Source organism: Siniperca chuatsi, linkage group LG10 (genome assembly GCF_020085105.1).
Source record: "Siniperca chuatsi isolate FFG_IHB_CAS linkage group LG10, ASM2008510v1, whole genome shotgun sequence".
Classification (NCBI taxonomy): domain Eukaryota; kingdom Metazoa; phylum Chordata; class Actinopteri; order Centrarchiformes; family Sinipercidae; genus Siniperca; species Siniperca chuatsi.
The window spans coordinates 31,288,504-31,302,078 of NC_058051.1; the positions used below are offsets into that span (position 1 = coordinate 31,288,504).

At 41.5% G+C, this 13,575-nt stretch overlaps 1 protein-coding gene across 1 annotated transcript in view; it reads right to left on the reverse strand.

Moving 5' to 3' along the window:
- Positions 1-1,068: 1,068 nt before the first annotated feature.
- Positions 1,069-13,575, reverse strand: part of grm6a (glutamate receptor, metabotropic 6a) — a 49,331-nt gene continuing 36,824 nt past the window's right edge. The window contains exons 13-15 of the mRNA XM_044211603.1: positions 10,136-10,276; positions 9,919-10,034; positions 1,069-2,363 (exon numbers count right to left, since the gene is read on the reverse strand). Coding sequence (XP_044067538.1) covers positions 9,945-10,034; positions 10,136-10,276 — 231 coding nt within the window. The 3' untranslated portion in view covers positions 1,069-2,363; positions 9,919-9,944. The remainder of the gene's footprint in view (positions 2,364-9,918; positions 10,035-10,135; positions 10,277-13,575) is intronic.

Genomic DNA, 13,575 nt, shown 5'->3' on the forward strand with positions numbered 1-13,575 from the left:
TAACTACCTACTTCTGGTTATTTACAACCCAGTTACACCTTAAAATATACTTAACAACTACTGTAGCACGAGCAATTGCCCTGAAAGCTATAGCAACCACCGATAAATGCACTGCCACTGGCATCAGCCTAGCAACAACTTAGCAATCAACAAGCTACTGTGTACAAAACACTTGTGACACCTTAACAACAATTTAGCCTCCGTGTGCTTTACATCTAACAATTAGCATGCATAGATGTATTATAAGAACTGGATATCAGACTCAAAGATGGTGCCCATTCACTTGAATGAAGATTGCTCACTGAGTGCATCTAGCTTCCGGGTTTGCTTCCACATTGTGCAATCCACTGCACATGCTCATTAGCATTTCCCTCGCTAGTCCTGCCCACTCGTTCCCACTCGGTCAATAGACTTTACATTGAGATGTCATGCATGTAAAAATGTCTTTTCTAGGCTTCCAAGTCCTGTGAGCAGTTTTACAGACGTCTCTTATTATGGAGGTCTATAGGGAACATTATTTTTTAAGACTGAGCGGAGGCGCCGCATCACGTCTATTTATACATCCATGCTAGCGTGTTTCAACATGTAGCAACATATTAGCTAACACTTTGAAAAGTGCAGTATGCATTCTTAAAACATCTTCAGTTCTTGTAGTTTTACAGTGTTCGAAGGAAATGAACCTGTCACTTTGCAGCTTTTCTGCTCAACATTGTTCCACTCACACCTGGCTGTTGGTCTCACAGACCACCCAGGTACACTGGTCTGAGCCTGGGAACCGACACTGGGCCAACGCTGAGGTCAGTGAAGCTGCTGAGTCACATGACACAACTACCAAAATAAGAGCCTGTTCAGAAAACAAATGCAATGATCCTTTAACAGTCAGCTGTTTCCTGCTGTGATCAATGATTTTATGTTTGTTTAAAGGGTTTTTGTTCTGAACCTGTGATGTTTATCTCCTGATGATTCACCTGTCCCAACAGGTGAGTCCTGGTCTCTCAGGTGTCCATGTTGGACTCAGGTTGTCTCAGTCCTCTGAGACTTCACAGTGTTTCTGTTCAACAGGTTTCTGAAGGTGAACGGTGACTGAGAACCTCAGGATGAACAGGTGAGTCCTTCAGGTGAGTCTGACTGTCCACAGGATAGACGTCTCTAGTCCAACAAACTAGACTGTTGGACCAGTTTAACCAGTTGAAGTTGGATGTGTTATCAGATCAAAATCAAACATCTTCTGGGTTTTATAGTAAAATTAAAGATGTTTCATGTTTGGCTTTTTCATAATTCAGAAAGTCAGACAGGAAGTCCGCAATTTACGCTTCTCAACATCAGTTATAAAGAAAACCAGTAAAATCTTTTCAACCAGTAAAAAGTTGATCAGCTGACGTCTGATATTATATAACATTATACTCTGTGGTGCTGGTTAACACACTAACTGCTAGCTTAACTAGCTAACAGTACAAGTGTTAAAAGTGTTAAAATGTGATTTGTGTCGATGTTGCATGTATTACGAGTTTTAATTAGTCACAATTCATGTGTTTGGCCTGAAACATTCAGTACAGGAAGTTCAGATAGCGCTACGAATTAAAAATATACTATTTCATAATGAAATGTTATGTTACGAAACAATCAAACATGCTAAACCATTTTTAACAGAATTACCCAAATCTATCTATTACACAGTACTTTAGCTCAGCTACTATTTACTTTAAATTTATAAATTTAATTTGTAATTTTATAATAATTAATAATAATTTATTATATATTTAATAATATGCGGGTCAGAGTCTTAGCAACATATTGACAGTGGCTTAATATTTACAGTGAAAACTTCAGCCAATGAACCACCATGTAATGTTTCCAATTTTCTAAAATAAAAGATAAAAGTGTTATCTTCTGCGATTTGTTTGACTTTCCCGCTCTACAAAAAAAACCCACCAGACCGTGACACCAAAACCAAAGTACATACTGAAGCGAGGATTTCGTGTAGCTCACTTCTCACTGCTGTTTCTTTTGTTTTTCTGTCACCATGACAATGATGACAAGTTTTTTATTGGTTCAGTTTTCTTACAAGTTAGTTTGGCTGCATTTTAACAACACTGAGCGTCTGAATGTCTGAGCTTCACCTGAACGCAACACTCAGAGTCCAGCTGAGGACTTCCTGTCTGAAGCACAAAATCTCCTCTTTTTCAGTATAAAAGCCCAGTAGATAGTTTTATTTTGACATGACTACACACACGTGTGTGTGTGTGTGTGTGTGTGTGTGTGTGTGTGTGTGTGTGTGTGTGAGTGGGGGGGGCGGACGGGACCATGTGATCTTCATGATGATGATGTCATCAGGCCCTGGAAAGGGATTGTTCTGCAGCTACCTGAGAAGACAGAATAAAAACATCAGTGAGGTGTCAGCAGCTGTTATTGATCACACACTGTCCCCGCCCCCATCGGTCACCTACAGTGTGTTGATGCTGATTGGATGAGGTGTGGTGAGGTCATCCTGGTTGAGGACACACTGAGGTTCAGGTGATGAACAACAGAATAACAGACAATCAGTTTGTGTGAAGGTTTCCTTTGAATAAAGGCCTCAGACTGAGACTCGGGACTCTGTAGATCCTGCAGGGTCAGTGAGAGGAGTCAGGAGTCCTGCTTTAATCTGGTTCAGCTGGTTTCACTCTGATGACATTAATGTTCACCTGCAGGCAGATTGTCCCTTTAACAGCTCTGATTATTAATTAAAACACACACACACACATGCTGACAGAGCTCTGTTCAGTCAGTCATATATTAATGAAGTGTTCATCTAACAGGAGACGATACAAAACACCAGTCAGACTCAGGGGACCCTGGAACCTGGATCCTCTCCAAGGACTCTGAAAACCTACTGGACCAGTGAAACCTCCTCAACAACCCCCAGAAGCCTCTTAAGGACCCACAAAACCTCCTCAAAGATTTAAAGAAGCTCTTTAAGAACTTCTTCAACCTCTCCACAGACCACTGACACCTCCTCAACAACACACTGATAATCCACAAGGATCCCCAAAACCTTGTCACAGAGCACATGTCCTCACAGACCAATAGGACCTGGAATCTCTTCAAGTACTCCTGGAACCTCCACAAGGACTCTTAGAACCTCCTCACAGACACTGCAGGTCTTTCTCAATACAGAGTTCGCCAAGTTCGGCCTCGAGTGCCTGGGAGTTCAGACTTGGTAAGTTCAGCTCCAAACTCTGCAGGACGATCAGTTTGTAACTGAGTCAGCAGCTCAGCTTCAGCACACCTGTACCTGACTTTAATGTGACATCATCACATCGACAGAGATGCAGATCTGTGGTGTTTATTAAAGAATCAGACTCCGTCTAATACAGACGCTCTCCTCCATCACTGTTGGTAAGAGTTTGAAGTAAAGATGCAACATTATTAATCATAAGTTTCAGGTCTCTGTCAGTGAAACTCAACATGATTTCAGTTCATTAATAATGCAGCAGATTACACAGAATATTATTTATCTGTTCGCCTACCATCATTATAAAAAGGTTATTTGTTTATAATCTGTTATTTGATAGATTGCTTTGCTCCTAAGTACATCTCTGACTTCCTGTCCTGGTACGTGCCCTCTGGACCGCTGAGATCCGCGGCCGGAGCCCTGCTGGTTTCTCCCAGGTCTCAGTTTGTGACAAAGGGGGATCAGGCTTTTGCTGTTAGAGCCGCCACACTGTGGAACTCTCTGCCTACTGAACTCAGACGCATTAAGTCTCCAGCTTCATTTTAAATGTTCTCTTTGTGAAAGCTTTTGGAAATGTTTGATATGTCTTTTATTAATTTTACTGGTTTTATTTATTCTTATTCATTTGATCGTCTTTACTTCCTCCTTGCTCATTTTCTTTGGCCTGATTCTTATTATATCGGCCTTGACGAGTTTTATTTCTTTTTTGTAAAGCACATCGTAACATTGTGAAGAAAAGTACTATATAAATAAAGTTTATTATTATTATAAATAATAAATAATAATAAATACAGGAAATCATTCGCTGTTGTTTCTGGTTAAATACTCTGCCCCCTCCCCCTCTGAAACCAAACCTACGACCCCCCATTCGAGATGAGTGTGTGAGACATCAGCTGTTTCCTCTGATGGTCACTTCCTGTCTGAGAGCTGAGAGCTGAATGGCTGACAGGCTGTATTGATCAAACAGGATATTGGAAATGATTGGACATGTTAACCTCCTCTTCCTCTCTGCTCAGTCTCTGATGTCTGTGTGTGATAATAATCATGTGGTCGATGGCTCAATTCCCCAAGGAGCCCGGCGAGAAGAAGAAATATTAACTGTGAGCTCCTCTCAGTTTGGGTCCACGACAGTTTATTTGATTCTACAGGGAACAGAACCGTCACCCTGCAGTGTCAGTGCCTTGCTCCTGAGCACGCAGCAGCTCAGCTGTTAACATCAACATGAATCTTTCACAAGCAGCTGAAATATTCAGCAGCTCTTCCAGAAATATCTGCAGCAGCTTCCAGACATCAGGAATCATCTCCGTCCTGTTCAACAAACACGTTAGCTCTGCCCGTCGACCATATGAGGACATAAACCCCGCCCCCTGTGTGTCAATCATCACACTGCGTAGAAAACAATCTGATGATGTTTAGATTTCATACTGCAGAGACAGAGAGAGACATCTATTTATCCTCCAGCTCCTCTACCTCTGTGCATGCTGGGAGATGTAGTTTCTCCTGCAGTGTGTCCACAGTCTGGTTCTGGAGCATGGATGTATTATGTCAAGTGAAGTCAAGCTTTATTTATATAGCGCATTTCATACACAGGGCAACACACTCACACACACACTAAGAGCTTAGTCATAGTCTGTAGTGAAAAGTGAGGTTTTTAACCTGCTTTAAAAGTGTTCAGTGTCGGGGCCTCGGGGCCTCTCTCGGGACCTCTCTCGGGGCCTCTCTCGGGACCTCTCTCGGGGCCTCTCTCGGGACCTCTCTCGGGGCCTCTCTCGGGGCCTCTCTCGGGGCCTCTCTCGGGGCCTCGGGGCCTCCCCTGCTTTAGAGTTTCTACGAGGGATGGTTAAAAGACCACTGCCTGTGGATCTGAGAGTTCTTGATGGTTTGTTATGAGCATGTCTGAGGTCTAAGGTGCAAGGCCATTTAGAGCTTTGTATACAAGTAACAAAATCTTAAAATCGATTCTAGTTTTTTCGGGGAGCCAATGCAAAGATCTAAGAACAGGTGTAATGTGTTCAGACCTTTTAGTTCCGGTGAGAAGTCAAGTCAGTTTTATTTATATAGCTCAATATTTGCCTCAGGGGGCCGAAGAGAACGCGTGCAGCCGCATTTTGAATGAACTGTAGTTGCTGCACAGCTGATTTTGGGAGGTTGATGAATAGAGCATTACAGTAGTCTAGTCTACTTGTTATAAATGCATGGGTCAATTTTTCAGAGTCTGACTTTGATAGAAATATGGCTCTTAAAATTTAGATCGCTGTCTATGATTACACCCAGATTTCTGGCTTTTGCTCTCTAGATAGAACTGATATGAGCAAACCGACCCATTTTTCTAGTCTAATAAAATATCATGGTCGCCAGTGTCAAAGGCCAAATGCTAAGTTTATTAGAGTCTGTGTTTATATGCAGATCATTCACAACTTTGGCAAGTGCTGTTTCTGTGCTATGGAGAGACTGAAAACCAGATGGATAAATATCTAGAAGGCTGTTTGTTGTTGGATAGTTATTAAGCTGAAAATAAACTGTTTTTTTAAGTATTTTGCTGAGGAATGGTAAGTTGCAGATGGGCCTTTATCTAACAATAACTGTTGCATCAAGGTTGCTCTTCTTTAACCTTCATGTATGTTGTCCCTCTTTTGCCAAAGAATTCTTATTTCTTATTGAATCTTTTGATTTTGTTCAGTCAATAACCAGTCCAACGCATGTCAAAAGCCACACCCTGGACTTAGTTTTATCCTCAGGTCTCTCCCCCACTAATCTTGAACTGAACGAGGTCTGTGTTGCCCTGTGGCGTCCAGCTCTCTCCCTCTGCTCCTGCACTAAATCAGCTACTCTGTTCTCCACTGCATTTAGCACCAACCACCTGCCAAAGTGAATCCTCCTTGTTGTCATTAAACACTCTCTTCAATCAATCCTCCAGACTCAGTTGCCCCCTCACAAGAAGAGCTTGTTTTTATCTTGTTTTTAATGTTGAACAGCACTTTGGTTCAGCTTCGGTTGTTGGAAGGTGCTGTAGAAATAAAGTTTGATTGATTGATTGCAAACCAAAACCTTTTCTGATAGATCTGTTGAAGGGACTGCAGAGGAGCAGAGAGAAAGTGTCGGAAAGACATGCTTCAGATCTCCTTTGATTTTTAGAAACATCTTTTGACAAAATACCAACTGTCTGTTAAGGATGCGAGAGCAAAATATTTTTCTAGGATTATTGAGAATAGCTTCAATAACCCAAGAATCTCATTCAGCACCATTAACTCTGTGTAAAGTACTGAAGAAAGTAGTCCTTCAACAGATGCTACCATTCATTAACAGCAATAACATTTTTGAGAAGTTTCAGTCAGGTTTTCGAACACACCACAGCATGGAATCCGCACTGTTGAGGGTAATCAATGATCACCGATGGTGATCATTCCTCAGTATTGGTTCTTTTAGATCTAAGCACTGCCTTTAACACATGGACCACGCAGTACTTATTGACTGCCTGCTTCGTTAGGTTGGAGTCTCTGGAACAGCTCTCGACTGGTTTTGTTCTTATATCACAGATAGGACCTTCTCTGTCGCTGTTAACACTTCGCCCCGAGGTATATTACAGAACTTCTATCCCCATACAGTACAGCTAGGCCCCTCAGATCTACAGATCATGGGCTGTTAACCATCCCACGATCTCGTCAAAAACGTCTTCGCCCAGAGGCCCGATGCACAGTTAAAGCCCCCAAATAACAACCACTCCATACAGCGCGAGTCACAGAACGAGACATCCCGCACACAGGAACGAATGAAAGCGAAGGGGGAGTTATTAGATAATTAGAATAGTTAATTACCACTAAAGTTGGCTACAATAATGTGGACGCGGATCCACACACACACACACACACACACACACACACATATATATATATATATATATATAGTATCCCTGCCCTCCATGTCCTCTCCTCTATCTCTGTAAACACAGCCTGCAGTTCAGGCTAATTGGCTGAACTGTTTGTCACGTGACTGTTGGTCTCAGCCGACTGATTCAAAGCTTCCCAGTCGTGCTGAGGAGCGTAGAAGTTAATGTCTTTTACAGGATCTGGTTACTGCAAAGGGTTTATTTGGGGGGAATTTTTAAATGAGACATGTAGAATAAAGTGAAATTTGTGGTAGTTTAGGTGTTATCACTTCCTGGTTTATTTTGTAGTATTCTCTTTCCCTTGTGTGTCTTGTGTTTTTACTTCCTGTCTGTGTTTTCCCTCCAGTTTTGATTGTTGGCCCTCCCTTGATTGTTGGCCCTCCCTTGATTGTTGGCCCTCCCTTGATTGTTGGCACCTGTGTCTCGTTATCTCACCTCCCCGAGGGTATTTAGTCTGGGTCTTTTCTTTGTTCAGTGTTGGATCATCGTTGTACACATGGTGTTGTTCCTGCCAAGCGTGTTTACCGTAAGTTTGTATTGGATTCTTTGTTCTCCCGTGGACCGATTTTTGGATTTTGTCTGCTCATTACCTGTCTGCTCACCTCTGCCTGTTCTTGCCTGCATTCCACCCCACAATAAACACGGCAGTCATCCGGCTACTTCACCCTGAGACCGCTTCCTCATCATCTGCTTTTGGGTCCACATACCTCCATACAGCACCCCTTACGACAAAATTAGATGAAATATCACTATTTTAGGCTTAGATTTGGTTGTTTTTCCTGATAAACGTTCTTCACAGATTCTTCATTCAAGGACCATTTATGTTTTTACAGCTTCATGTACTAAACTAGGAATACAGAGAAGATTAGCTTCTGGCTATGATGAACGGTGTAATTATGGCGACTATTTAAAGAAAACATGCATTTCAAATCTGCCGGCAGGTTGTGGGGTTAAGTTGAAGTTGTTCACAAGATCCTCAGTTGGTGATGCCATGAACAACTCATTTACAGTTCCATGTAGTAATAGATGTATTCATGGATATATTAATAGATGTGATACGGTGCCTCCTCAGTTTGTCCCAGTGGGCACTCGCGGCACTGCAGCTAAAAAACAATTTTCCCCATAGACCTCCATTATAAAAGAGACGTCTGAAAAACTACTCAATCCAGTTTTATTTATATAGCGCCAATTCATAACAAAAGTGATCTCATTGCGCTTTTCCTTTAGAGCAGGTCTCGACCGAACTCTTTATAATATTAAAGAGTTGCTGCTGACTGATGTTTCTCAACAACACAAGAACCCAGAGGATGGTCTGATGTTGACTCGCCGTTCGCTCAGAACCAAAACACAACAGAATCCATTGACAGCTGTTGAAGTCAACAGACAGTAGAGTCACAACAAACTAAAAAGTCATGTCAAATCATGATTGATCTTCATCATTTCATCATGTGAACACGGAAACTGTTTCTGTGTTAAACTGTGGTAAAACACTTGACAGTGAAGTCTTCACCTGTAGGCTCCTCCTGACATGAAACACCTGGAGGCGTCTGAAAACACACACACACACACACACACACACTAAACTCTGCAGAGGTGAGTTACAGAATTTCAGGCAACACAACAACCATCAGGCAACAGAAGAGGAGGAGAGCAGAGGAAGAGCAGGGGAGAGGAGGAGGAACAAAACAGGAGGAGGTTGAAGGATTTCCGGTGATTTTAATTCTAATTTAGTTTTAGAATCTCTTTCTCTTTCCTGGGATTTCTCATCATGATTAAAATGGGATTTTAAACACAAAACTGAGGATAATTAATCATAAAATAATGTCATTGTAACTTTTTGATGTTCTTTATTGATTTATGTGATCATAAAGTCGTTAATCTCTGAGGTTTTTCAGTTGATCCTGTTTTTAGTGTCATGGTTTGAGGGTTTATGTATGTTATTTCCTGTTTTATTTTGAAAGACCCTCCTTCCCTCATGTGTCTGGTAGTTTTGCTTCCTGTCTTTGTTTGCTTTTCCCGCCAGTTTTGATTGTTTGCTCCGCCCTGATTAGTCCCACCTGTGTCTCGTTGTCTCCCTTCACCTGAGTGTATTTAGTCTGTGTGCTTCCCTTGTCTCTTTGTCAGATCATTGTTGTTCCCATGTCAAGCATCCCTTTCTTTGTTTCCTGAGTACTCTGTTGGTTTAATCTTCTGTTTCTCTTGAACCTTGCCTGGACTTTGGCTTTGGACTTAGCTTGCTACTTGTCAGATGTGTTTCCCTTTGTTTGGACTGCTCCCCTTATTTCAACCACTGCCTGCCTGAGTTACAGAATTTCAACCAGATTAACAGTCTACAGCCATGCTAGCAGCTCTGTGAGGCTGTACTTTGAGCTAAATGCTAACATTAGCATGCTAACATGCTCACAGTGACAATGCTGACATTTAGCAGGTTTACCATGTTCATCATCTTAGTTTAGTGTGTTAGCATGCCAATATTAGCTAATTAGCAGTAAACAAGTACAGCTGAGGCTGATGGGAATGTAGTTTTGCAGGTATTTGGTCATAAACCAGTCTCGGACAAATTAAAAGGTTGACCTGACGATGGCAATAGATGAAAAGTCAGAGGATCACCAAAGATATTTCACCACAATCCATCCAATAGTTGGTGAGATATTTCAGTCTGAACCAAAGTGGAGGACAGACATTAACATCCATAGAGACACAACACTAACAACGCTAACATGGCTAAAGATGCAACAAAACATAAAGTCAATGGTTTTACTGCAGTTTTACTTGAACTGTGTATGTCAGTGTATACTGTAGTGTGAAGTTTCAGTACCTGTAGTTTGTAGTATTACTGCAGTGTTACTGCGATCTGTCAGGTTCAATCTTCGTCTCTCCGTTCTGTTTCTCATTTAACGATTTTTGAGATATTCTGGCAGCCTGGACAACAGCCTGCAAAACAGCAACCATCAGGCAACACAACAACATAGCAAAGCAGAAACCATCAGGCAACACAGCAACCAACATGGGACCCAGTGAAGTTGCGTTCAGACCTTGAAGCTTCTCTTCCTCTTCTGGACGTTCTGTTCGGGGTGGAAGATGATGACGTAAACCTTTGGCATGTAGAGCATCCCGAGAGAGACGAACGCACTGAGAGACATGGAGACAGTCAGAGTGGCCGTCTGGATAAACATCTGTAGAGACACAAAGACACATTCGCTGAGAGAAAACTTCCTAAACTACCTAGAACTTTAATATTTCCAGAACAACTTCAGTGCTCTGTAGCATGGGACCACACTAACTACTCAAAGAATCTCTAGTTTCCTCAGTAACCACTAGAACTTCCTAAAGGACCATGAGAACCAACTACATCAGTACCTCAATACACACAAGAACCTCCTAAAGACTTATATATCCCCTTCACTCAGTAACACATACACACACACACACACACACATACAGTAACACTCAAAGGAGGAGAGGAGCGATCATCAGGCACTACAGCAACAATCAGGCAACACAACAACCATCAGGCAACAGAAGAGGAGGAAAGAGGAGAGCAGGGGAGAGGAAGAGGAACAAAACAGGAGGAGGTTGAAGGATTTCCGGTGATTTTAATTCTAATTTTAGTTTTAGAATCTCTTTTTCTCTTTCCTGGGATTTCTCATCATGATTAAAATGGGATTTTAAACACAAAACTGAGGATAATTAATCATAAAATAATGTCATTGTAACTTTCTGATGTTATTCTTTATTGATTTACGTGATCATAAAGTCATTAATCTCTGAGGTTTTTAGTGTCATGGTTTGAGGGTTTATGTATGTTATTTCCTGTTTTATTTTGAAAGACCCTCCTTCCCTCATGTGTCTGGTAGTTTTGCTTCCTGTCTTTGTTTGCTTTTCCCGCCAGTTTTGATTGTTTGCTCCGCCCTGATTAGTCTCACCTGTGTCTCGTTGTCTCCCTTCACCTGAGTGTATTTAGTCTGTGTGCTTCCCTTGTCTCTTTGTCAGATCATTGTTGTTCCCATGTTTTGTTTTTGTTTTGTTTTTATAGTGTATTGTATTATATATAATCTTTTTGCTAGTACTTTCTCCTGTGTGCACTGATGTAAAGACGAGCTGCTGAAACAAAGAGTTTCCCTTCGGTGATCAATAAAGTATTTCTGATTCTGATGTCAAGGATCCCTGTCTTTGTTTCCTGAGTATTCTGTTGGCTTCATCTTTGGCTTCGGACTTAGCTTGCTACCTGTCAGATGTGTTTGCCTTTGTTTGGACTGCTCCCCTTATTTCGACCACTGCCTGCCTGACATCGGTGTAAGCTTTTGTACTTCATTAAATCAGTGAACTGCACCTGCTCTGCCTCAGTGTCTGCATTTTGGGTCCTACTATCATTTTATTATAAAAACAAAAGTCTGCAGGTGAAAAGCTGATCCAGTTAAATCACCACTGTCAGTTGTGAGTTCATGATATATGATATATTTGTTTCAGTAAATATGACTTCACTCTCGCTGTTGAGCTCTTCTCACTTTAAAATATTTAGATCTGATATTGTACATTTCTATTTTATATTGTGTTGGGCCTCTGCATGTGTGGAGAACAAAGAACAGATGCCCTTGGGAAGCCAAAAAACCTGAACTCATAGAAATGGCGCGTTCTTGACACCTGCCTTTGGATTACCCCTTTGTCGCTAAATCTCCACCAGCCATTAATTCACACCCAGACGCGAGATTTCAATTGAATCCAAACCCTGGATTCCTACAGGATGAGCCGCCAAAGGAGTGCAGGAAATCCTGGCATTCGGGCCATGATGTCATGACCTCCTATAAAAGCAGAGCGCACCGGTTGCTCGCTGTCTTTCCGTTGTAACTTTGGTTGCTTCAGGGGACACATCACGTGAACTTTAACTCCCTAGCTGAAGTGTTAACTCACTGGACAAGCAACAGACTGTTTTGTATTTGCTGAACACACTTTTGGATCATGATTGTTATATTCCACATAACAAAACCCCGTATCTGCAGAAGGACGATTCAGGTTTTCTGTTTTCTTCAGAGAGGAGAACCGCTGAGAAGCCCTCTCTCCCCACCGAAAGTTGACTGCTGCTTATCTTCAATGCCACCCAAAGGAACAATTTTGCTGTTGAAGACGTTAACGTATGATACCCGGCCACGTCAGTATCCGAGCCTGAGAGGACTCCGCCGGATAATCCAAATAGGCTGACACTTTAAATCGCTTTCAAGAGCGATCCCAAGTAAGAAGCTTGTGTCTGTGTTGTGTCATCTAAGCTTCATTGTTGTGAATTGTGTTGTGCATTATGGTGGAAAGTAACGGGCCACCGTGTCTTGTTTCTGCTGTGTGTTTTCGTGCTTAGCACGTTCCATTTTATATCAGTACCAAGCCACTAGACCATTTAACTGTGTTAGTTTTATAGCCACTGTGGAAGCTAATAACTGTGCCTTATCAAACCAAAGTCGAGGAACACGGCTGTTGAAAGTTTGCTGCCTTGTTCCTGTGGGGATAAAGGGACAGCTTTTGTGCTTCAACACGGCATTTGAGATCTCTTCTGCCTTACTCTGAGTGCTTCTTTCTCTTTTCTCTTCACTAACCCAAATCCTTTACACGTACATAGACACACTTATACATACGGGCCTAGCCTGACAGCTGGTTGTGACGGTCAGTGCTCGGATTCACAATCCACTGTCCACTATTTTTAATGTAAGATAGAACTTTATATATATATATATATGTACAGCCACTTTTGAGACTGTTTTTCACGTTTGGTTATTGGTCCACGATCCCAGGGTGGTGCCCCGTTATTATTAATCCATATTAATAATTTTAATATTAATTAGATGGATATTCATAAATATCTTTGATATTTTGCTAATAACCAAACCTGCCCTACCTGAATTCCAACATTTAATTGTTCTTAGTTTGTATATTTTGACTGTTAGGCACCACAACACCAATTACCTGGCAATAAATCTGATTCTGATCTGAATACACACACTAAAATGTTTCTGCAGGTACTTTTCACAGGAAACAGGAGCAGATTTTGGTGAGAATTTGCAGGAAATACTGAGATGTGAATAAACAGGAGAAAGAGGCAGAGATACGTCTGAAGATGATCAGCTTTGTATCTTCTGTTAAATGTTTTTTCTTTTGGATTGTTTCTGTCTGATGCTGCTGTTTTCCTTCATGTTATTTCTGGCTTTTATTGTCTCTTTATCTGTTTGTTGAAGCTCTTTGTAACTTTGGTTTGAACAAAGTTATTATTCTATAATTACGTCCTGTGTTGGTTTATAATCTGTATAATCCAGCTGTTCCCTTCTGCCTGGAAATGTTCCACTTTGTGTCTAATTCTGCAGCCGTTTATCTCTCAGCTGCATTAAAGACTCGTCCCTCCCTGAACTCACACTGAACCACAAACACAAAAAACAGCATGAGAGTTTATTCTTTTCTCCTCAGAGGAAACAAAACTCTGTCTGTTACATTG